The 24656-nt window shown below is 40.5% G+C and overlaps 1 protein-coding gene across 6 annotated transcripts in view; it reads right to left on the bottom strand.

The window, feature by feature from the left end:
• LOC134211318 (tyrosine-protein kinase RYK) overlaps nt 1-24656 on the bottom strand; it is a 236412-nt gene that overhangs the window by 6919 nt on the left and 204837 nt on the right. For all 6 annotated transcript variants that reach the window (XM_062688071.1, XM_062688072.1, XM_062688074.1 and 3 more), the window contains 2 exons: nt 24337-24553; nt 12749-12828 (listed from right to left, as the gene is read on the bottom strand). In XM_062688071.1, coding sequence (XP_062544055.1) covers nt 12749-12828; nt 24337-24553 — 297 coding nt within the window. The remainder of the gene's footprint in view (nt 1-12748; nt 12829-24336; nt 24554-24656) is intronic.

The following is a 24656-nucleotide window of genomic DNA, read 5'->3' as shown; positions in this document are numbered from 1 at the left end:
AATCACGAAACAACAGATTCTAACAGCTAACAAATTCATAAATCATGATAGGTTCAATGGACGTTGGTGATAACCAAAAAAAAACTATTGTACGACAATTATTCGAAACCCAATTTTTCAAACGTAACATACCCGATCTCATATTCCTCAAATAAATGCATTCCCCAAAATTATTTGCCCGAGTGTAACAATTATTCAAACAGCAATTATAAGTGGCAGTCGAGCTCGGTAGTCCAGTGGCTAACGCTCCTGATTTATGAGCAGGAGGTCGTGGGTTCAATTCCAGGCTCGTCCCTTTTCTACTTTGTATTTCTATCTTAGTTCTTGGAATTGCTCAATGCTAGCTGACGCTAATGCTCGGGTGGTTTAATACCCGGAACATAGACAATTCGCTTTGATTCAACTGAACCTTAGTTGCGTGCTCTTGCCTACGCAATGCGGTCGGGTCTAAGCTTGACGACTGACTGGCAAATAGCACACACAACCTCACTTGATCAGTACAATTGCTGATGAAGAATGTGTGTAGCCGTCAAACATTCTAAATATTCGGCTTGACAAATGGATTGTGAATGATTCGACTATGCGTCCAATTGAGGAATCTTGGGCTCATTCGGTAGCCGCTAAGTGACCGACGAAAGTCCTTCGTAGCTTAGCTGGATTAAACCACCAGTAGTACTCTAGGTACTGAGGGTCGTGGGTTCGAGTCCCATCCAAGGGAAAGTGATTACCTTCAATACATTTTCCAAATCCAAATTTTTCACATAATGTGCATATTTATTTACATCTGAGTTTTCAGAACATTGTAAATTTCATCTGAATCAGGTTGGTTTCGTTGTTAAAGAGTATTGTTATTTGCCAAACGTGTTTTCTGCACTCTGAAAATTATCTCCCGCATGAAAGAGAGCAATGGTATGCGATATTTTTCCGTTTTCAGTGCAAATAATCTATTTACAAACTATTTACTTTTCAAACTTCGCGTCAGATTTACAGATTTTTTAGATAAATAAAGTGCTGAACACATAAAATGGCAAGCTCGTTCTATTACAAATTTACAACATTGTGCATCGCCTGAATAGAAACGTTCCTTTTGAAGAACTGATTCATGTAATAAATTGTGTTGTAAACAGAAAAATATTCATTCGAAAAGTGAATAAACATTTGCTCATCCTTTCCACATAAGCAGGGTTCGTATCGCTCACTCAATCTCAGGAGCACAGGATGCTCCCTCACGAAAATTTTCGGGGAGAAATCGCTTTTCGGGAAAAAAAAAAATCCCAGAGAGTGATAACCATTTTTCGCTCACTTCGATTGCCGCCAAACGTTGGTTTGCTCTTTTTCTTTCAAATTCGAGTCTTTTCGTGGCATCTTCAATGCAAATGGTAGTAGCTTATAAAAAACAAATAACTTAATGCTTTCATACAGATAGCGTGGTGATGTAGCTAGAATAAGCGCATCCTTACGACTATTATTGTTACTATTCTGGGTTCGAATCCCGGCGCGTTCATACAATTTTGTAATTGTTCTGCGATAATTCTCGCGAAAAGTGTGTGAGTGGGTAAAAGTGATGAAACGAAAAAGGATTTTCATCTAATAGGCAAGATTTTCGTTTATCATCCAAGGCTAATTGTAGAGAAAGATTGATGGGTGAAAGATGATCCTCAGAATAAACAACGAAAAAAGATTCTCCCTTGGCCCGAGAAACGCTTGCTTTGGTCTCATTGAACCAAAAAGTTGAAACCCTGCACATAAGACATTTGGTACAAAAGTAAGCTAATGGCAAGCAAGACAACAGCCAATAAAACAGTAAAACGGCTGATGTCTTGTTTCCATATTAGCTTTCTTGCTGCAAAAAAAAACAAAAGTCCGACAAGCAACCAACCTCCATTCATGATCTGAAAATACTACGGCTCAGAAAAAATATGAACATTATATCTTCATTTATTTATTTATTTATTTATTATCAGACTAAGGCCGGAGTGGCCTGTGCTGCACATAAAAGTCTTCTCCATTTAGCTCGGTCCTTGGCTGCACTTCGCCAACCACGCAGTCTGCGGAGGGCCCGCAAATCGTCCTCCACCTGATCGGTCCACCTTGCCCGCTGTGCACCTCGCCTTCTTGTTCCCGTCGGATCGTTGTCGAGAACCATTTTCACCGTATTACTGTCCGACATTCTGGCTACACGCCCGGCCCACCGCAGACTTTCGATTTTCGCGGTGTGAACGATGGATGGTTCTCCCAACAGCTGATGCAACTCGTGGTTCATTCGCCTCCTCCACGTACCGTCCGCCATTTGCACCCCACCATAGATGGTACGCAACACTTTCCTTTCAAAAACTCTCAGTGCGCGTTGGTCCTCCACGAGCATCGTCCAGGTCTCGTGTCCGTAGAGAACTACCGGTCTTATAAGCGTTTTGTAGATAGTCAGTTTGGTACGGCGGCGAACTCTATTCGATCGGAGCGTCTTGCGGAGTCCAAAGTACGTACGATTTCCAGCCACTATGCGCCTCCGAATTTCTCTGCTGGTATCGTTATCGGCGGTCACCAGTGTGCCCAAGTACACGAATTCGTCAACCACCTCGATTTTGTCACCACCGATAGAAACTCGTGGTGGGTCGCTTACATTGACCTCTCTTGAGCCTCTTCCTATCATGTACTTCGTCTTCGACGTAGTAGTGATAACTAGTCCGATCCGTTTAGCTTCGCTTTTCAGTCTGATGTAGGCTTCCTCCATCCTCTCAAAGTTACGTGCCATGATATCAATGTCGTCGGCGAAACCAAATAACGGACTTCGTGAAAATCGTACCACTCGTGTCAATCCCTGCACTTCGTATTACTCCCTCCAAAGCGATGTTGAATAGCAGACACGAAAGACCATCACCTTGCCGTAACCCTCTACGCGTTTCGAAGGGACTCGAGAATGCTCCTGAAACTCGAACTACGCACATCACCCGATCCATCGTCGCCTTGATCAACCGTATCAGTTTATACGGAAATCCGTTTTCGTGCATTGGCTGCCATAGCTGGTCCCGATCGATTGTATCATATGCGGCTTTGAAGTCGATAAATAGATGATGTGTGGGCACGTTATATTCGCGGCATTTCTGCAATACCTGGCGAACACCTGGTCTGTGGTAGAGCGTTCACCCATAAATCCCGGCTGGTACTGCCCCACGAACTCTCTTGCAATTGGTGTTAGTCGGCGGCATAAAATTTGGGAGAGTACCTTGTAGGCGGCGTTCAGCAATGTGATTGCGCGGTAGTTGCTACAATCCAGCTTATCGCCCTTTTTGTAGATGGGACACACGACACCTTCCATCCACTCCTGCGGCAGAACCTCATCCTCCCAAACCTTGGTAATCACCCAGTGCAGCGCTCTACCCAGTGCCTCACCACCGTGTTTAAACAGCTCTCCTGGTAGTTGGTCAACTCCAGGGGCTTTGTTGTTTTTCAGCCGGCCGATCTCCTCCTGGATTTCCTGGAGATTCGGAGCCGGAAGTCGCATGTCCTGCGCGCGTGCTCCTAGGTTCACTACCATGCTGTCACCGTTGTCTGCCAGATCACCTCTCGCTCGTTTCTAAGAAGGTTCCCGTTTATGTCCTTACACATATCAGGCTGTGGCACGTGGCCCTTACATGAACGGTTCAACTTCTCATAGAACTTTCGTGCGTTATTAGCGCGGTACAGTTCCTCCGTCTCTTCACGGTCTCGATCTTCCTGCTGGCGCTTTTTCCTCCGGAAAATCAAGTTTTGTCTGTTCCGCGCCCGTTTGTATCGTGCCTCGTTCGCCCTCGTGCGGTGTTGCAGCAATCTCGCCCATGCTGCATTCTTCTCCACAACTAACTGCTCACATTCGCCGTCATACCAGTCGTTCCTCTGATCCGGAGCCACCGTGTCTAGTGCAGCGGTTGTGGTGCTTCCAATGGCGGATCGAATATCTCTCCAGCCATCTTCAAGAGATGCTGCGCCTAGCTGCTCTTCCGTTGGGAGTGCCACTTCCAGCTGCTGCGCGTAGTCTTTGGTTAGTCTACCGTCTTGTAGCCGCCCAATGTTGAGCCGCGGCGGACGACTCCGACGCGTGTTGATCACCGTCGAGAGTTTTGAGCGCAGACATATTGCAACGAGGTAGTGGTCGGATTCAATATTCGCACTGCGGTAAGTGCGTACGTTCATGATGTCGGAGAAGAATTTACCGTTGATTAGAACGTGGTCGATTTGGTTTTCCGTTACTTGATTAGGTGATTTCCATGTGGCCTTGTGGATATTCTTGCGGGGGAAGAAAGTGCTTCGGACTACCATTCCGCGGGAGGCTGCACAATTTATGCATCGTTGGCCATTGTCGTTCGATACGGTTTGCAGACTATCCGGTCCGATGACCGGTCTATACATTTCCTCCCTTCCTACCTGAGCGTTCATGTCACCGATGACGATTTTGACGTCCCGCAGTGGGCATTCATCGTATGTCTGCTCCAGCTGCGCATAGAACGCTTCTTTCTCGTCGTCGGATCTCCCTTCGTGTGGGCAGTGCACGTTGATGATGCTATAGTTGAAGAAACGGCCTTTTATCCTCAACTTGCATATCCTTGCGTTGATTGGCTGCCACCCAATCACGTGTTGGCGCATCTTTCCCAGCACTATGAAGCCGGTTCCCAGCTCGTTGGTGGTGCCACAGCTTTGGTATAAGGTAGCCGCTCGATGCCCGCTTTTCCACACTTTCTGTCCTGTCCAGCAGATTTCCTGCAGCGCTACGACATCGAAGTTGCGCAGAGCGTTAGTGATTAATCATAGATTTAATCATGATTAATGAATAATGGGTTATTTAATCATTATTCATTAATCATAATCATACAAAAAATACGATTCAATCATTAATCACTAATCGTTAATCATAGATTTTTACAATCATATTCATGATTGTTTTGAGTTTATTCATTAATCATCAATTTTAATCATTGCATACATTGCATTTATTCATTAATCTTTAATCATAATCATACAATTTCAAAGGTAAAAAAATATAATTTTGTCGAACGGTTACTTGATTATTGATCACTATGCAAATCATTTAATTTGATTATTCATTATCATTAATCATTAATCATATCGATCGTTAATCATTATTCATACACATATTGTGTCAACATTTAATCACGATCGGTAATCATTAATCATACTTCAAACGTTTTATTCATTATTCATAATCGTTAATCATTGTCAAAAATTAATTTAATCATTAATCATAATCATTATTCATTGACAAAAATGAATAAATCATTAATCATAATCTTTAATCATAGAGTTGAATGATTTAATCATAGCAAAATTAATCATTCATTGGAAGCTTTATTCATTAACGCTCTGGTTGCGGGGATGTAATTCATCGTAGATTATCCTATCGCAACCTGCGAAGCCTAGCGACTTGCAGTTCCATGTTCCAAGCTTCCAGTCGTGATCCTTTATTCGTCGCCTAGGTCGTTGCCGATTGTATCGAGTCGTATTATCTTCTATGTCGTTCGTAATACGTAATGTAGTTGTTTTTAAAGGCGGCTTATTGGGCCTGCGCAAACCTCCTGTCTCGTCGGAGGGCCGTCGTGTCAGGGCTGTTTAGCGTCCCACCTAACACCAGGACTTGGGCTATTTGTCCCATATGAATAGGAAATCCCACGAAGATGGTACTGATATGTGATCATAGGCAGTATTATACAAGTTTAATAAATTTGTTATTGTTATGACTTGTTATGATTCGGAACAGTTTTTGCCTTTCTTTTATCGTTGTTCGTTATCTTTTTATTTATTTATTAGCTTTATTAAGGAGACTTGCAGCCCCAGGCTGGCTCGCCTCCGTGTTCGTTATCTATTGAGAGCGATTTCTGCTTTTATCTGCTTTTAACTATCGATGTAGAAATGGTAGAGCAATTTATGTGCACTTCAGAACAGTTAAGAATAGAAAAATATGTGAAGCTATCAGTTGAATGCTTCCACTTGTTCACATTTTAGTTTTCTTGATCAAAAATTGCATATCATCTTTCATCAGTATAGTGCCTATGATCGCATATCAGTCCCATCTTTGCTGGATTTCCTATTAATATGGAACACAAATGCGATCACGGGCAGTATAGAGGCTATTTAGGAGTCAATATGCATGCCCGGAAGTAACATATTGCTCTTATAAGTATAGTCAATGCTAGACTAGTGTTATAAAACATTTGTTGAATCTGTATGTTAAGGTGTTTCAAAAAACACCTTTTCAAATTTTCTGATGGCCCTCCTATTCTGTTCTATTCGATGCCCGGATGCTCTTGACAAAATCCGTCAAACTTTGGGCGGTGCTAAACTCGTTGGAAGATTATATGGAAAATATATTTCGAGAAACACAAAAAACAGTGAACTGCAGTTAGGTGGTACCATTTACGATGAAGAACTATGATACTCATTCAGTTATTGTAGAATTAAATGCGGAATGTTATCTTGAAATCCGGGAGAAGAATCGAGTTTTTGCGGCAAGGTTATTCGTAGTTTACGAAATTTCGCGAGTTTCGCATCGCCCAACCGTTGACAGAGTTGACTGAAATTTTGTCCTGAGCATCGGCCCATAAAAAATTGAGATACGTAATTTGAGCCTCCCTAGTATTAGTGTTGTTCACACTGAAGTATGTCTTGTAAATCAAAATTTACTATATCAAAAAAAAAAAAAACATCCTCACTCACGCCGCTCTTGAGAAAAAGTGAGCATTCCTAGAAATATAACTCACAAGTCTCAGCTCACAAGTATACTTTCACGATATGAGAGATGAGATGAGATGAGATGAGATGGGTAAGACATAAGTAAGAGAATTGGGAAATTGGTCAAAATACGTCCGAGAACCAGTTGTTTGAAAGTTTAGTTCCCATGGTTTTCTGTTCACTGTAGGTATTCGGCGTGTTAATTATAGTTTCTGAAATTCCTGTGATAATAAGACAACGACAATGCATACGGACACTCTTAGACCTGATGCCCACGTAGCGTCTTAGGTTCCTCAACAAGTAAGGGTAGAATACGGCATTGGCAGGGTGCGACAGTTGTTGGCACCCTCAACAAAATTTGCGTTTTCCAGCAAACATACACTATTTATGAACAAAATTTTAATTCAATCACACAATTTCAAGTCTAAGCTTTCATTTGAATGAGTTGTTTGTGTAAAAGTAGCAAGATTTGATGAATTAATCACCGAAACAAATTTGCACCTACGAAATCCTTGCCATTATTGCATCGCCAAAGAAAGCAGCGCACGAAAGGCAAACTGTTACTTACTTTTTGGATCGCCTGTTTCTCCTTTTTATTGCGTATGACACGACAAACTAAGTACGTAAACTACTTTTTACACTTTATCACCACTTGATTATCACCACAAAGAGCAAATTTATGCAATATTTGCTCTATGTTTCACTAAATAAAATCGGGACTGTTCGTTTTCTTTGACAGCAGCACTTTTCGGAATAGAGCGAGAGAATGTGTTTGTGAGCATATCAAACACACGCTAAAAAAATACCACGCGCAATTCTATGTGATTTGATTTTAGCAAAAATACGAACAAAATATCCGGTGATGGCATTTATTTAAAAAAAAGTGTTAAAATACAAATGCTTCCAATCAGATTTTTACGCAGACTATGAATTATATCAAAAGTGATAGCAACGCCGTAGTATTTTAACCCTTATGTGGCTGACAGGACCGTTTTCCTTTTGCAACTTCAATTCTTTCCAAGCTCATCAAAAAAATCATAACCATTCCCGTTCCTATATAGCGCATTATAATTGCCTACTTTTAGGGTATTATCCATTATTCAACTGTGAAACGTACTGTAAGAATGGGGTGGCTCCAGCGGATGGATAGGACAGTGCTGCCCATTATTCAACATATGAAGACTCACGAGGTGGAATATATTGTTAATATACTATACATACTACCAGAACCGACGAGCTTCGTTTCACCTAAAATTGATTAATTATATATTTTTTACATTATTTAAAAGACGGTTAAGTATTCGAAATTTGCAAATTTGGATTCCATTTTTTAGATTAATTTTCGATTAAAGCAGAAATTTGTACTTCATTTGTATGGGAGTCCCCCTTCCAGAAGAGGAGGGGTCTAATACCATCATAAGAATCTTCATCGTTCCCAAAAACCTCTACATACAAATGTTCATGCCGTTTCCTAGTCTATAAGGGGAGACAGACAGAAATTCATTCTTATGTGTATAGATCAGGGTTGTTAACGTTAATTAACGATTAACGCCGTTGACGTTGATTTTCACTTGGGTTACCGTCAATGCCGTTGCGTTAAGTTACTTGGATTATAACGTTAACGTTAACGCGATGCATTGAATCAACGTCAACGGACATCGTTAATTTTCCCGTTCATTTGTCTTCGTCCTGACTAATCAACACGTTTCCAAGCCAAATTGTGGTTTCCATGGAACATTGAAAATTTTCTTTATGAAATCATAGTTCACCGCTTCAAAAATCAATTGACAGTTTCCATTCAACTCAGATCAAGTTTAAAGAAAACATGGTAAACCAATTCGTCAAGTTTTTGAGCTGCAAGCCGCCATCTTCAAGAGACCGATCAATATGCGCTCATCTATATTTATTAGATGGAACATATGTACTCAAAAGATTACGTAAAATGCGATACAAGTCCAGCTCTCAAAGCTAGAATTTTTTTCCACACTAGATTAAAAGGAGGTTCCGATAATTTTGCCCAAATTCCGGATCTTTTTTAGAGCTGGCAAGTTAGGGATTTGATTTAGAATCTGACCCGGAGAATCTGACATCTGTGCACACACCACGTATGTTCTAGCGTTCTAACCATTTGAAAATTTGTTTTTTTTTTCAACTTAAAAATCTGACCTGGTAAAATTTTGATTTTTTAAAATCATCACAAAGAAGTGAAAATTTTAAAAACATCCACTTGTGTTCAAACGGCGACCGTTTTGTCAACTGACCATTCCATTCGTTGGTTTATTCCATTCTGCAGGCTATATGCTACGTATTCCTTCATGCAACAAGCGTTTTCGTGCATTTTTGCGACCTCTAGAACTCGCATAGTTTTGCAGAGGTGTTTCCAAAAGCCATTTTAATTCTATATATTTGAAACAAAATTGAAATTATAAAGCATGACTCAATTACCAAAAAAAATCCAATTTTCAAATCTTAATAGTTTTATAAACTAGTAAGTTAAAATTACCGGAATCTCCTCTCAACTATGGGTAATCAAATTGATGTCCTAGAGAAACTAAAGTTAATCTTGAGTTCCACAAAAAGGTACATCAGTTGGTTCTACTCATTAGATATTCAGCACTGGAAGTAAAAATGGTCGTCCACAGGACATATGATTTTTCAAGTAATACAATTTTAATGGAATATTTATCATAAAATGCAAAAAAATCAATTCCTAAAAAAAAGTGTGTATGCGTAACATATAATAAATATACTTTCATTGCATCTAGCCCTTATAAAATGCTTTGTTTGTTATAAAATGTGTTTGTATCAAACATACCTTTATCCGATAAGAGGCTTCGTCAGTGTTTTTTTTATTATGTATAATTTAAAATTCAGTCCGAATTTGACCACATTTTGCAAAGATTGATCAACAAACAAATATTAAAATAATAGAACTAAATCTATCAAAGCCTTAGTTCCACCAAGCTGAGCAACATATAAAGAAACTTTGGCTGGAAAACTTAATTACTATGTCTGAAACTCGATTATGCATATGTACAACATGTGATAGATTTAGTTCGGAAAAGGTATTGGAGGGTAACCGCCCCTTCGGTGGGGTTTGATCCCACGACCCCAGTTCGCATGACAGGTGCTTTCCCTACTAAGCTACGAAGGACCTCCGTCGTCCACCGCAGCTTAGCGGGTACTGATGAAACCAAATTCCCAGCACCAGGTACCAGCCGATCTCTCGCAATACATTTTCAGAAATAACTCTCTCAAATGTATTTTTGTACACATGTCAACCAAGTAGGATGAGTATTTAGTATTGTCCGGCTCCTACACACTTGCTTCATCAGCAACGGCGCTCAATGAAGTAGGGTTGTGTGAGGTTGTGCCAGTTTGGTCGTCAGATCCCAACACGACCACCCAAGCGAAGAGACTTTGAATGTACTGGAAAACTTATATAACCCATCATTAGCGTGAAAAATAACGCAGCCGTTAACGTTAAATTAACGGAAAACGTTAACGTTGCCGTTGATCAACGTGTTATAAACATTCACGGAAAAGTCGTTAATCGTTAAAATTTATGATATGGAAATGCAAATAGGTTGAAAATGGTAAAAGTTATGCAAATGTCAATATCTGGGGACACTGGTGCCCTATCTGCCATTCATGTCTGTTTTTTGTTGGCCGTATAAGGGTTCAATTTGTTTTGCAATGTGTTTAAATGCTCTGTCTACATGACATAAAATTGATGCTAAGGCTAAAAATTCATGTTTTGTTTTAAACCAGTTTTGACAATTAATAAAATTTGTTCCAAAAGTGAGTGAAGCGAGATAAGCGTGCGGCCGATTAATATGAATGAATTTTACTACTGGAGGATACTTCCATGTTTAGTTGCTAAAGGGAGCAAACTCATTGCTGATAATAGAAATCGCTATGCCAGGTATCTGGCACCCCCAATCCTACCCACTACGTTTGACAATAGCCAACATCTTTGAGTTTCCCATTGTTCTATTGAAATTGGGTTTCCCACTGACAATTCTATTTTGTAAACAAACCATTATTCCGAACTGATTTTTTCCAAATGGACGTAAATATTTTTCACCATTTTTCGAGAACTTGTGCGAAAGTATGAATGCGAGGTGTGTTTGAACAAGAATATTGATGCCTTTAATAAATGTTCATATTTCGATCGGCACCAAGCGCTCTACTTCGCCAAAATATTACGATATTTGAAACATATTTTCAATGGGAGGTTTTCGATGACTATAATTACGTCTTCGTGTTAAATTAATCGATGATTTTGATGCTGGCATCAAAAACATGGCCGCTTCGCAGACCCCTGTGCTATGCCAATAGAAGAAACGTTGACCTGTTACTTTATATTAAATTTACTGAGTTTGTGGTAAAAGCTGATATATTTAGTGAACACCAATCATTAAAGAAAGAGCATACAAATGTATACCAGTTAAAATGTACCTGTGTTTTAGTGTAATTATTCATTATTTTTATCATTCAATTTGGCGAATGTCTTAGACTGCCAAGAATAGGTATTTTCCCCTACATGATTTTTCATGTTCAGCATCAAATCCAGACGAAAACGTTAACATTTACGAAACTGAAATGCTTAAATTTTGACCAACGCCTAATTCTGTGATACTCCTCATTGCGGAAGCACTAATGAGATGCAGAGTAATATATTTCCATACCGTAATGGTGCAGGAATTTCACAAAACATGAATATTTAGGCGTTCGCCAATTTTGCCAAACGTTTAATGAAAGCATCCGACGAAGCTTCCCATCCGTAGCTACAAATGGAAATAAGCAAAAGAAGGAATGGAATGCTGTGACACCAAAAAATGTCAGTTGCACCCATTAGCAGACCGACTTTCCAACATTAAACTGAGTTGTTCGGCAAGCACCGTGCCCAAGCTCTAAACTCAAGCCATAAGTATCTTGGTCGTGCCGCACATAGGGTTACGGCGAAAGTTTCCACCTTGAAAATCTGATTCCTGCCAAAGGCTCGGAAACCAATGGAAGCAAACATTTTTCCGTTGTAATTCCAACGTATCAGAACCAGAATGTTCCATCACGGTTGAGTTGTAGCAAAAGTGTGTTGTTTTAAGTGGTTAGAAATTAAACCCCAGAAGGAAATACCCGCCGTAGCCCTACTTGTTGTTTACGAGTTTGATGTAGAACGAGACTCACTCGACTGAGCAAAATTAACTTGCCATGGTGCTATCAAGTGCCTAAAGTGGTGATCCCGGAAAAGGTTTGGCGGAAGCATGTGCGTACGCAGGGTAATGAATGAATAAAACGAAACATATTTTCCTACTTGGTCCCTACTCTCTGTCACTTTGGTGGCAGACGATAGCGGCTTATAATCGGATGGCGACACTCGTTCCCATTGGAAACAGATGAGAGTGGTAAATAACTGGTGGAAGTTTACCCGACGAGAAATGAACAATGCGCGGAAGAATGTTTCAGTTCAGGGATGACATTTTTTTGAGCTTCTATTTAGAAACTCGTTGCAAATTTAATATTGAAAGCTTCGTGATGCGGTATGATAATTTTAAAATGTTGAAGTTCAACAACAAGTATAAAGTGCCAAAACGTGATTTTTGGTAATATGTACAAACCTTGCTAGTTTGTTTTAGAAATCTCCTGAATGGACCTGATCTCGTCATTCTATTTATTAAAGTTATGAGATATAATATTGGCTTTAATAAAAAAAGACTATTGTATGACACAGATTCATGAATAAATCTATGAACACATTATTGTCTCGAAGACCAACATGCGAGACTATCTGACATATTTGTAGAATGAAATAATTTGGCAAAGCTTATGAGATACATCCAATACGAGATCAATTCAAACGCCATGATTGAAATTAATTTGCTTATTTTTTCACTAAAGAGGCCACTACAAGAGGAAGTGAATGAGCATCATCCATAATTTCCAGTTTTCTTCATGTTTCCTCAAGTATTATTTCTCGAAAGTTGTTCACACGCTTCCATTGGGTCAAAATAAAAAGGATACTTACAATTCATCCGGACAATTCACTGGCTGTGCTAACCGGTAGCCATCTCTGAGGTAAGCAGCTAGTTCGAACGAATCCACCTCCTGTTGATTGCGATAAGAAGAAATAAGGAAATGTGTTAAATGGTAAACAATAGACTGTATCAAATGTGAACATTGAAGTTATATTATATACCGACGTCGGGGGTGACAATGGGTCAAATGGGGGTGAGAATGAGTGACTGTTTCAACCACTTAAAATACTTGTAGATTGGATTGAATGCAGCTGATGGCAAGAAGACTAAAATATAAGAAAAAAAATTTGAACGATTTTGCTCTACGCCCTCTAGGTGAAAGAGATGACCCATTCTCACCCCCAGACCCATTGTCACCCCTGATGGCGGTATTATTGTTTTTCTCATAACTTTCCCTATAAGCATCAGATATTTATGCAACAAAGGCGATCTGTTTGCTTGCCAAATTTCTATGCCATGAACGTATTTTTGTAATTTATTAGCTCAATAAGCAATGATGCTGAAGGTCGTGTGATATGTGCCATCACAAATATTGCCCTCCGCTCGCTTTCAAATCGACTTCTATAAAAACATTCTTCATGCCTGCCGTATCCCAGCGGAACTATCAATTCTATACTTTCGCCTCTAATTCTGTCATGAACATGTACGTCTGAGTTTGGAGGATGATATTAGCATTTCCATATCATTGTAAATCGTTTAACTTCACGTAGAAGTAACACACACAAAATCATTAATTTAGAATTTAGTTAGAGCTTGATGAGATAATTTATTGCAGTCAGACCGTGCAACGGAACGCGGTACATAACAGTTTTGAAAAGAATGATGAATGCAGGACAAGCCATTGCCTAGGTTGAGGATGACCGATTACAATTTGATGAAAAAATCTTATCGTAAGAACGGGAATAAAAATAATAAACTTAGGTACTTTTTGGAAAGTAATTTGAAACAGAAAAACAAGGGACAGAGCCAGAATGAATTCCGTTTTTAATAGGCCAACAGTATTTTCAGTGTATTTGATTATATTCCACAATTCATCGCGAATATTCATTTTTATTGTCCACTCATATTCTCCACTCACTTCGTCACATTTTGGAATCCAATTTTTAAAATGTGTGGTAACAAAACCAGAGTTAAAAAAGAAAAAAAGTTTTGCCATTTTATGTTCTTCCTCTTTTTATAATAATCGAAATAACAATAACAATATTCACAAGTGAATATGTTTGGATTTCTATACAATAAACGGAAGAAATCCCTTCAAGCTTTTCGCTTAAAATTTGCTATCGTGAAACACCCAATTTCCAGTTTTTTTCACTCAAAGTCGACTCTTCGACAAAAAGTAAAAATCACTCAACCAAAGTTTTATTAAAATAACTCAAAATTGAGTACTTGCTGGATAACTCAATTTGAAGTGGTTGCACTTTGCTGTCAAGTTGAGTGCAAAGGATTAAGTTTTGGTTTGTTTCGTGAATACAGTGACGGACAAAACAGTAAAATCATCATCTTTCAAATTGAATTAAAGAAGGCGAGGTGCGCAGCGGGCAAGGTGGATCGATCAGGTGGAAGATGACTTGCGGACCCTCCGTAGACTGCGTGGTTGGCGACGTGTAGCCATGGACCGAGCCGAATGGAGAAGACTCTTATATACCGCACAGGCCACTTCGGCCTTAGTCTGATTAAATAAATAATCAAATTGAATTAAATTGGTAAATAAAGGGCAAATGCATTGAAAAAATATGTTTCTTGCTTCTACAGGATTTGAGCACTTTTAAAATGCACTGTTTAAAGCATTTGGCACCGCCTCAGATATTGGAACTTGTAACCTCGAATGAAAAATCATTAACCTTTAAAAGATTTTCAGCTCACTGAGATCGTTTTTTCTAAAAAGTGGCGATCAAAGTAGGCCATTCCACCAGCCTTTCCCTCACTGCAGATGAAATTTGGTCGAGTGCTAGATTTACGACACTTGGTTTGCTACAAACACCTTTCCGTGGCTGGAAGAAAAACATAATGCCCAATAAAGAACGGTAGAGGAGTCCGCCCAGAAAAAGGCAGATGGTGAAATCTTCAAGACGTCAACTTTCTTCTCGAAAAAAGCGTTGACTGCACGACTGTTGACTGTCGATGGAATTCTGACCATATAACAGCACGTGGACATCGTAAATGACTAGATCTACTGCAGCTGGAAACAGCTCTTTGCTGTAGAGTCCTCGATGCAAAAGGTGCAGGCGCAGTGCCGTAGGTTACTGTCTCATAACTCATAGGTGGAGGTAGAATCGGCGAAGATCGCCTGAAAACGAATCCGCAGAATTGTATGATCTTTTGGAGGGGCTGTCGATATAATTTCTCCACTTTGACGAAAACAGATATGGATACAACCGAAAGATGCACAACGTACCGAAAGCGATTCTGACTTTTGTAGTCGTACTCGACTCTTTCAACACTTTGTGGTGCGGTGTATAGCAGTTCGATCGATCTTCGTCTACTGGATGGTCGAGCTGTCTCATGTGCCCTAGCGAAAGGTACTCGTCCATGAAACGATGGTAGCTTCTAGTGGATCATTTTTCTTGGAACCACCATGGAGCTACCAGAAGATTTCACTGCCGATAACGAAATCTATCCTCCCTGAGAAATGAAACTGAAAGTCGGCGAGGGCAATCCTGAAAATATTCCATGACGTTATTTAGCTGATATCTAAACAGATGATACTGAATCAACAATTTGATGCCACAATACACGGTCCGCGGCCACATCTCTCCATCTTCGATTGCACCCCACGACGGAATGTTGAGTGGTATTATCGATATTGCCCACGCTCGTGGACGGAAACGGTTGTTGATCAGTTGATGAGCATGAAAGATAGGGCAGTTGCCCAGGACGTGATTGTTGAAGCAGGACAGCTGAAAAGGTATTAGTCGATGCAGCGACCTTGGCTGCGAACTTGACTTCAACTGATTTCTGCACGCAGCCGGCAGTGATGGTGCTCGTAAACGCTGAGTTCAGCACGGAACGTCAACCAACGTGAGAAATCACCATTGAAACGTGGAAGGTCGAACTGCGGTAATCCGAGATGGGAGTTGGCTAGTGAAGCAGCAAAGAAGGGGTCCAATAGGACGAGACCAGTGGCATTCTAGCTAAAATTCCGCTTGAGGCTCTTTCAAATCATTCCAACAACACTAATACACCTGCTGGTATAAATTGCAATATTGACACTATCAGACGACAGGTGGCGATGCTGCGTATTTATATCAATGTGATTTTGCATATACAGCAGTGACAACTGTTGTTGAATGGCGTAAGTTATTAATGTTACTTTTGTACACTTTATGTGGAGAGCAGTCATAATCATAAAGAAATTTGTAGTAAACCGCTGAGATCTCATTTATTTTTTGAAAGTTACAAAATGCAATAAGGGTATAAAAAATCAGAAAATTATTTGTAGCTTTTCTACCTAGGTCACATATCGCTGTGATGCGTAGTTAGTGAGAACGGGTGATTTGTCCATACAAGAAAATTAATTTTACTACAAATGTTGTGGCGCCATCTCTTTCAACCAGCACCTTTGGCCTTGTCCTATTGCGCTTGATTGGTTTCGGTGAGCGGATTCTTAAGCCGAAAGCCTTTCGCTTTCTAGATGCTGCTACCTAAACAGGAGAGCGATCAAAGACTGCCGCTGGATCACCTTTTCCACAAGAATCTTGTCTTCCTTGTAAGGCATTGACGACTTGGTGATAATCGGGAAAAGTTCATAAACGGAAGCATATTAAAAATGGACCTCCTTTCCGGCGCGAGCTGCACATTTCCTGACAAAAACGGCGAGACGAACACACAATGGAAGGAATCAGACGCTATTTACCTTCGACATGAAGAAATCATTGGCAATGGGTTGTTTTAATCAAGGAAGGGTTATTTGCGCATAGTCATTTGGCCGAATAACACGTTAGACTGGAAGTCATCTTACCGAATTTCATTTGACCGAATTGAACGATTTTTAGGTTGAAAACGATTTGACGACACATGTTATTTGGTTGAGAGGGACATACGGACGAAAATGTTGTTCGTCCGAGATGGTTTTTTGGCCGACTAATTTTTTTGGCCAACCAAAAAATCATGTCCTTGTTGTTAGTTGGTTAGTGTTGTTAAGTTAGTGCTGCCGTTTAGTATCGTAACTTTATTTTAGCTTTCCTGCTTCCAGGCGCATTCATAGTTTTTATTCGTCAGTCAAGGATAATATACCGTTGATCATGCTTTTCATTTATTATTTCAATGTGATTATATTTACAATATAAAAAATATTTACATAACTAATACTTTTTGTTACAAATTCTTTGGTTTTTATTTTAAATATGGAGATAATGCTTCATCGTTAATATACATATTCAATTTAATCAAAACGCTCATGCTACTGCCATCCGTCTTTTTATTTCATCTTTTCAGAAATCAAGAAGTCTATTTTTCAATCATAGAAAGAATGAATAATATTTCGAACTATTGGTTTTTCATCTCTGAAGGCAGCATAAATCTAAAACGAGCTGGTGTTGAAGAAGGTCCTCCCGCATCCAGGACATGCGAGTTGAAACTTGGTGAGAGAATTCCATTATATATATACAGATTATATTGAAACCATATGATTTTAAACAAAAAAAACAAAGCCGTCAGGGCACCCGATTGAAGCGATTTGGATAGGAATAGTGGAATCGCCAACTTCCTATTGTTAACATCTAGTGGATAAAGGGCGGGCTTTTCTCACCATCTATTGGGTCAATCTGGGAAACGAGGGCTAGGTTATAATATTGTATGTACGAACTTTCTTCTGGAAGGAGATTCTCTATTCATCCCGTGGATTCGCATAAGTGTCTCTGCTTATGGAACCACCCCACCCATTTTTGGCCCTTCATACAGGAGTCTGATGAAATACAAACAATAATATAATCATGATCAAATTGTTTATCAGATATGGCCAGTGCTAGCAGGTGCCTTGCCACAATAGATGGTAGTATCATCATCATCAATAAGCAATGGTGCTGAACAGTGACCATATTCCCTTATTCTCACAAACTTCAAATAGCATGTAAACAGCCAATTTACAACAACATTAGTTTGATATGTGGTGGGAGTACTCCAAAAATGATAAACCATTGCCAAATTTATGTATATCGCTCAAACCTTAGCCTATTATGCTGTGGTTGAGCACATTTGAATCATTTGTTTGAGAAACTGCATAAGTCCATTTTACACTATTTGAACAAATTTGCACCGAATCTTTCGATTTCTTCGGTACAGTTCAATAGTTTTTGGCAAAACTCAACACCCTGTGGTACTTTCAGTGCAAAAAATGTAAACAGTACTCCACAATTGCTCTTTAAAGTACGTGGATATATGTAGTTTCTGAAACAAACGAAAAAATTTTCATACATTCCTGAACAAAAAATTTTTTTTCGTGTTTTTTGCCAGAATACGTATTTTTGGACGAGGATTATATAAAAATATATAAAAATCTCATTTTGGCCAAAAATGTTACATATGCAGTTTCTCAAACAAACGGTTCATTTACAGACCCAATTTTTTTTTAATCTTTATTAAAGTGATTTTTTATGATTTTATAAGTTCATCATTAAATTTAAATATTCATATATTGAAGATCTAAACGAAATTGTGCCACCAAACGGCTTTCTTACTTTTGGTTGTTACGCTAAGTAGTCAAAAACAACAATAATTGTTCACAATTTATTATTTAATCCATAAAAATGTTTCGTGCGAAATGGACTTTATGTTTGGCTAAAATAATAGATAGGAATGTAGGAAAAACTGAAATTTTCCACATTTTGATGAAACATCTAACATTTCAGCGAGGCGAAACGCCCTAGTGGAACTATCCTACAATGTACTTGCGTCTCCATGTACGGTCCATACCAAAATGCTGATGGGCCGACGCGTGGTACGTTGCTCCCTAAGAGCTGCCGACTAAAAGGCGTTTTGCCTCTTAAGTTTTCCGGCAACGAAATATCACCACTTTTTTGAAATGTGAATATTATCAATATGATTGAGGTTTTTTCTAATTTTAATATCGCATCAGATTGCTATATTGTTTAACTGTTGCGTGAGGTACACTGCCAAAAATATCTATATAAGATATATGTGTCGCCGTTGAAATTTTTTGCAATAGCTCCACCCTAATATAATCGATATAGAACCACACATAAATTAAATAATTGCTAATTCGAGACCACACATATAGTTGATTTGGATATATATTTTATTAGAAGCTCGCGTGGAGAATGGTTATGTGTGCGCTGATATACATCATAAGTTAAATCTATGGATTTTTGCCAATAAATATGTGTGGATTTTTAGTAGTGTAGGAATTATGCCTTAGCTATAGCGATTTTTATGATGCCCCTCCTTCTCCTATGAGCCGTAAGGTAGACAATTATAATGTGCTGCTTCAAATGAAAATCGTCAGCCGTATTTTGGCAACGAGTCAGATTCGTCAAATCGGTGTTTGAGCCTTTGTTCTCAAAAGTAGATAAGTCGTTTTAAAAATTTGGTATTGAAATGTGATAGCTGTAGAACAGCGGTTCCCAACTTTTTTCTTGAGTGGTATTCCTTCAGGCTTCTGCATTGCTGGAGGCACCCCCAAGTTGTTTGCTCTGGTGAAAGCATAGCTTATACGGAAAACCGAAATGATTCAGTGAGTAGAAGTAGTAGTAGAAAACGAGTAGAAAAACTATTGAACAAGGCAAAATTGTACACCATGGTCCTTCAAAAAATTGGGGAGTTGGCGACAGGCCCTGCAAGCTGCCCTTAAAATCAACAATAAACAAATAAAAAGCGAGAGAATATGGACCGTAGCAATCGGCGAAGACCACAGCGACGGAAAGGGACTAGCAATTGGAAACTTAGTTCGTGAAACTTCAAAGAGGTTTGTTGGAAGGGATCAATAGACATAATGTGCAGGTTGAAGATTCTTCAACTTTAGCATAATCAACGTCCATAACCCACACTTCGAAAGCACTAACGTACATTATGCCTAACGTTTCGTACCCCTCATAAGACCAGTAGTCCTCTACGGATTTAAAACTTGGACTATACTCGAGGAAGACGTGCAAGCACTCGAAATATTTGTGACGGCGAAGAATGAACCATGAGCTCGCCCAACTCTACGGCAAACCCAGTATCTGTAAGAAATCTATAGCTGCTAAGATACGAAGGGCACAGCATGTTGCAAGAATGCCGGACAGCAATCCTGCATAGATGGTGTTCGATTCCGAGCCGGCAGAAGGCGTGGGTGCAGCGAGCGAGGTGGGCTGACCAGGTACATAACAATTTGGCGAGCGTGAGCCGCAACCGAGGATGGTGATATAAGGTTTCCAACTGTTTATTGTGGCGTCCAATGGTTTATTCAGTGCTATCTGTTAAGATGCTAATTACATAAATGAATGCCAAATGTCAGCGTATTACCAATTAGGGCCAAAGTTGTGGACAAAATACTAAGGGTGCCCATAACCGAACCTCTTCCCCTACAAATAAATAACAATAACATTTTACATCATTGCTGATTAGTACTTTGCCATAAGTACCGTGTAGACATCTACCACCGTCAAAGATTGCAGTCATTTATCATTTTTAATATTGAAAATTCATTAAGCGGTACGGACACTTGTGGCACGCGTTGGTGAAAAGCTTCACCTCTTCTCTTCTTTATTCAAAAACAAGTAAACGCAAGATTATCCTAAGCAGCAGGCAAATTAGGAGCGAAATAAGAGAAACCCTAACATAGGATTCGATCCTAATTCCCCTTGATGCTAATGCAAGTGGTGGCAACTGCGAGCAATTTATATATGCTTTAACGAGCGACAAATAAATGCCATTACGAATCGTTTTGCCATGCTACGACCCATGCGAATATGTCGCCAGAGAAGCGAAACCGTACAAGGCAAGGGACGCACAAGCAGAATGTTTTGCGTAGGAATGAGGCAAGAGCGATAAAATTATTGTTATAAGCAAGTTGCCACGAGGGAACAAAGCGATAATAAATTAAAACATGTTCTGTAAAAGTAGCTTTGTGAACAGTGGAAGGGAGTCAATTTAATCAACTGATGCTTATAGGTTAATAATTTATAATCGAACATAATCTGGTTGGTTGAAATTTCGGTCTGTGGTAATGTAAAAATCGAAATTGAGTTCTGTCGTGATAATGGCTACAATTACTTTGCCTTTGTTCCTAATTCTCCAATTGATTGCTTCAGTATTGATTTCATGGTTCTTCTCTGCTCATCGTATTGTCGTTGCTACACGAACCTATTTTATTCTGACTCAGCAGTAAATGGGTTTGTTGAGCTGAATTTGTCTGATTTTTTTAAATCTTTGTTATAGTGATTTTTAACAAATGCAGGGTAAAGCACACCTTTGGTAGTTAGCATACCTGAAAGAATAAAATAGACCCCATCTCGCGGTCCTTAACCTTTCACTCAGCAACCCCTATCCCTACCTCCTAGTGGCGCTGGCCAGGATACGAGTAATATTAGTGAAGATCGAGTGGGAACTCGATAAGCTAAAGCTAAGCTAAAGCTAAGCTAAAGCTAAGCTAAAGCTAAGCTAAAGCTAAGCTAAAGCTAAGCTAAAGCTAAGCTAAAGCTAAGCTAAAGCTAAGCTAAAGCTAAGCTAAAGCTAAGCTAAAATAAGCTGAAGATAAGCTAAAAGCTAAGCTAAAGCTAAGCTGGGAGCTCAACCTAAAGCTAAGCTAAAGCTAAACATAAGCTAAGCTACAGCTAAGCTAAAGCTAGGGGCTGGGGCTAAAAGCTAAAGTGGGGCTAAACTAGGCTGGGAGCTGAGCTAAAGCTGGTGGGCTGAGCTGAGTGGGCTGGTGAGGCTGGAGCTGAGCTGGGGTGGAGTGGGGGCTGGAACAGGAGGGGCTGAGGTGGGGGAGTGGGGCTGAGGCTGGAGAACAGGGCTGAGCTGGGAGTGGAGTGGGTGGGGCTGAACAGGTGGGAACAGGAACAGGGGTGGGGCTGGGAACAGGAACAGGTGGGGTGGGAGGTGGAGCTGGGAACAGGAACAGGGGTGGGGGGGTGGGGTGGGAACAGGTGGGGGAGGTGGGAACAGGGGTGGGGCTGGGGCTGGGGAGTGAGACAGAGGCTGGTGGGAACAGGAACTGGGAACAGGGCTGGGAACAGGGGTGGGGTGGGGTGGGAGTGGAACAGGAACAGGTGGGGTGGGGGCTGGGGTGGGGAGTGGGGTGGGGCTGGGAACAGGGGGCTGAACAGGGGCTGGGGGTGGGGCTGGGAGGCTGAGGTGGGAACAGCTGGGAACAGGGGTGGGGTGGGGAGCTGGAGTGGGGTGGGAACAGGGAACAGGGTGGGAGCTGGAGGTGGGGGCTGGGAGTGAACAGGGGGTGGGAACAGGTGAACAGGGTGGGGTGGGGGTGGGGAACAGGGGCTGGGGTGGGTGAGGAACAGGTGGGCAGGAGTGGAGGGTGGGGTGGGGCTGGGAGGTGGGAACAGGAACAGGGGGGAACAGGAGTGGGGGTGGGCTGGGGCTGGTGGGGCTGAGGCTGGGGTGGAGTGGGGGCTGGGCAGGAGCTGGGAGTGGGGTGGGAACAGGAACAGGTGGGGGAACAGGGTGGAGGTGGGGTGGGGTGGGCTGGTGGGAACAGGGCTGAGTGGGGCTGGGAACAGGGTGGGGTGGGGTGGAACAGAGTGGGGGACAGGGCTGGGTGGGGTGGGGTGGAACAGAACAGGAACAGGGGTGGGGTGGGCTGGGTGGGGTGGGTGGGGGCTGGGGCTGAGGCTGGAACAGGGCTGGGGTGGAACAGGAACTGGGGCTGGGAGGCTGGAACAGGTGGAGGGGTGAGGGCTGAACAGGGAACAGAGGTCTGGAACAGGGGTGAGGCTGGGGTGGGGTGGGGCTGAGAACAGGGTGGGGGTGGCTAGTGAGGCAGGTGGGGCTGGGTAACAGCTAAACTAAGCTAAGCTAAGCACTAGCTAAACTTAACAAACTAAGCTAAAGCTAAGCTAAAGCTAAGCTAAAGCTAAGCTAAAGCTAAGCTAAGCTAACTAAGCTAGCTAAGCTGGGGCTGGGCTAGCTAACTAAAGCTAAGCTAAAGCTAAGCTAAAGCTAAGCTAAAGCTAAGCTAAAGCTAAGCTAAAGCTAAGCTAAAGCTAAGCTAAAGCTAAGCTAAGGCTAAGCAAAAGCAAGTTTTATTTTCGATATGAGGATGTTTTGAACAATCAGTATGCAAATAGTTGTCAAAAGACATCTAGTGGAAAATGTGGGAACTAATATTTCTCGTCGCAAGATTTTTTAAATTTTTTTTCAGTCTATTAGAATGCGGTATGAAGAAAAAAAATTGAAAATAGAAAGAGAATTTAGAAACCTCTTTTTAAAAAAAACTATTTTTCCTTGAACTTTCGGAATTCGGCTGCAGCACCGTAAAAAATACGAACAGAAAGTTTTTTGAAAATGATTCATAACACGGGATTCGAAATTAACATCGTGAGTAGTAGGTACCTTTTCCGGGATTCAATCAAGAAAAAAAACCTTATTATCGTTAATATATCACACACATTTTTGAAAAATGTAAATATGTAAACAAACCAATAACCTCGTGCTTCAAATCATTGTCAACAAATAACTACCTGATTTTTTTTTATTATATTAAGAATTGTATCCCACATATACCAATGATTTTTTTTCCGGGATTCTATCATAGATATAATTGCAATCGAAGTCTTTTCGGAAGCCCGACAATAAGTTTAAAGATTAAAATTTAATTCAAAATCAAATCAAAAATCAATTTAATTGAGTTTTTTTTGAATAATGAACAATTTCGACGAAAACAAAAATTTACAGAGGCTACCATAAGCGATGTCAAAGTCTTAAGGAAATTCTCATCAGACAGGTTGAGAATCGCTGCTCTAGCTCAATCAAATCGTATTTGATCAATTTTATATTCAATGTTCTCGATAACTAAAGGACGTTTATTGATGATGAACGGAAAAAAGAATTAAGCAACCGTAGACATATTAAATTTAATTATGATTAAAATGAACTTCCTTCAGAAACTATAATATTGTGTCGCCAGCACTAAAATGAATTCAGACTTCCGACGTTTTACTTCCGAACTTACATCCGACATCATTAACGTTAAAACAAAATTTGAGTTTGCCACCAACACATTGTCGGAAGAGCGTTTGGAAGTGCGGAGATCGACTTCCGAACTTCAATTTCGTGCCAGCGACAAGACAAGCTCGATTTTGTGACAGATAATACCGTGCAGTGTGGCATATATATTTTATTTTTCCGATTGAATCTCGTAGAATGTAGGCCTTGCTGCCAGTTAATCAGCGTCATACAAACAGTTTTGGTCTAAATGCACAATATGTAGAAGGTAAAAGCTATATCACAGATACAGATCTGAGGCTATATCTTATTAGTTTTCTCTACTTGTAAATTATTTTAAATAACATTTTGCATGGCCTTGTCTTTCATACAGGCATATTTGGCATAGACATTCAATCAACCGCAAATAAATTCCCTTTGACTGCAACCCATTTATTGCGCCCAAACTTGCCGTACTTACCTCAAATGGCATCACCGCCAGTGTGGCCAGCTCCCACAGCAGCACCCCCAGGCTCCAGATGTCGCTCGAGGCGGTGTAGAACTTTTTCTCCAGCGTTTCCAGTGCCATCCATTTGATCGGGCGGATCTCGTTGTCGCCAAGGCAGTGGTAATCATTTGGGAACACATCACGCGACAGTGCGTTATCACAGACTCGTACATTCTGCTCCGAATCGAGCCTACACACGAGAGGAAGGAAAAGCGAATGGAAAATATCATGTGTTTCGAAGAATTCGAATTTGTAGACATAAACGAGAGAAATTTATGTCTCCATTATGGTTG

The sequence above is a fragment of the Armigeres subalbatus genome, chromosome 2 (assembly GCF_024139115.2).
Source record: "Armigeres subalbatus isolate Guangzhou_Male chromosome 2, GZ_Asu_2, whole genome shotgun sequence".
NCBI lineage: Eukaryota > Metazoa > Arthropoda > Insecta > Diptera > Culicidae > Armigeres > Armigeres subalbatus.
This window is presented reverse-complemented; position numbering and strand designations above follow the sequence as displayed.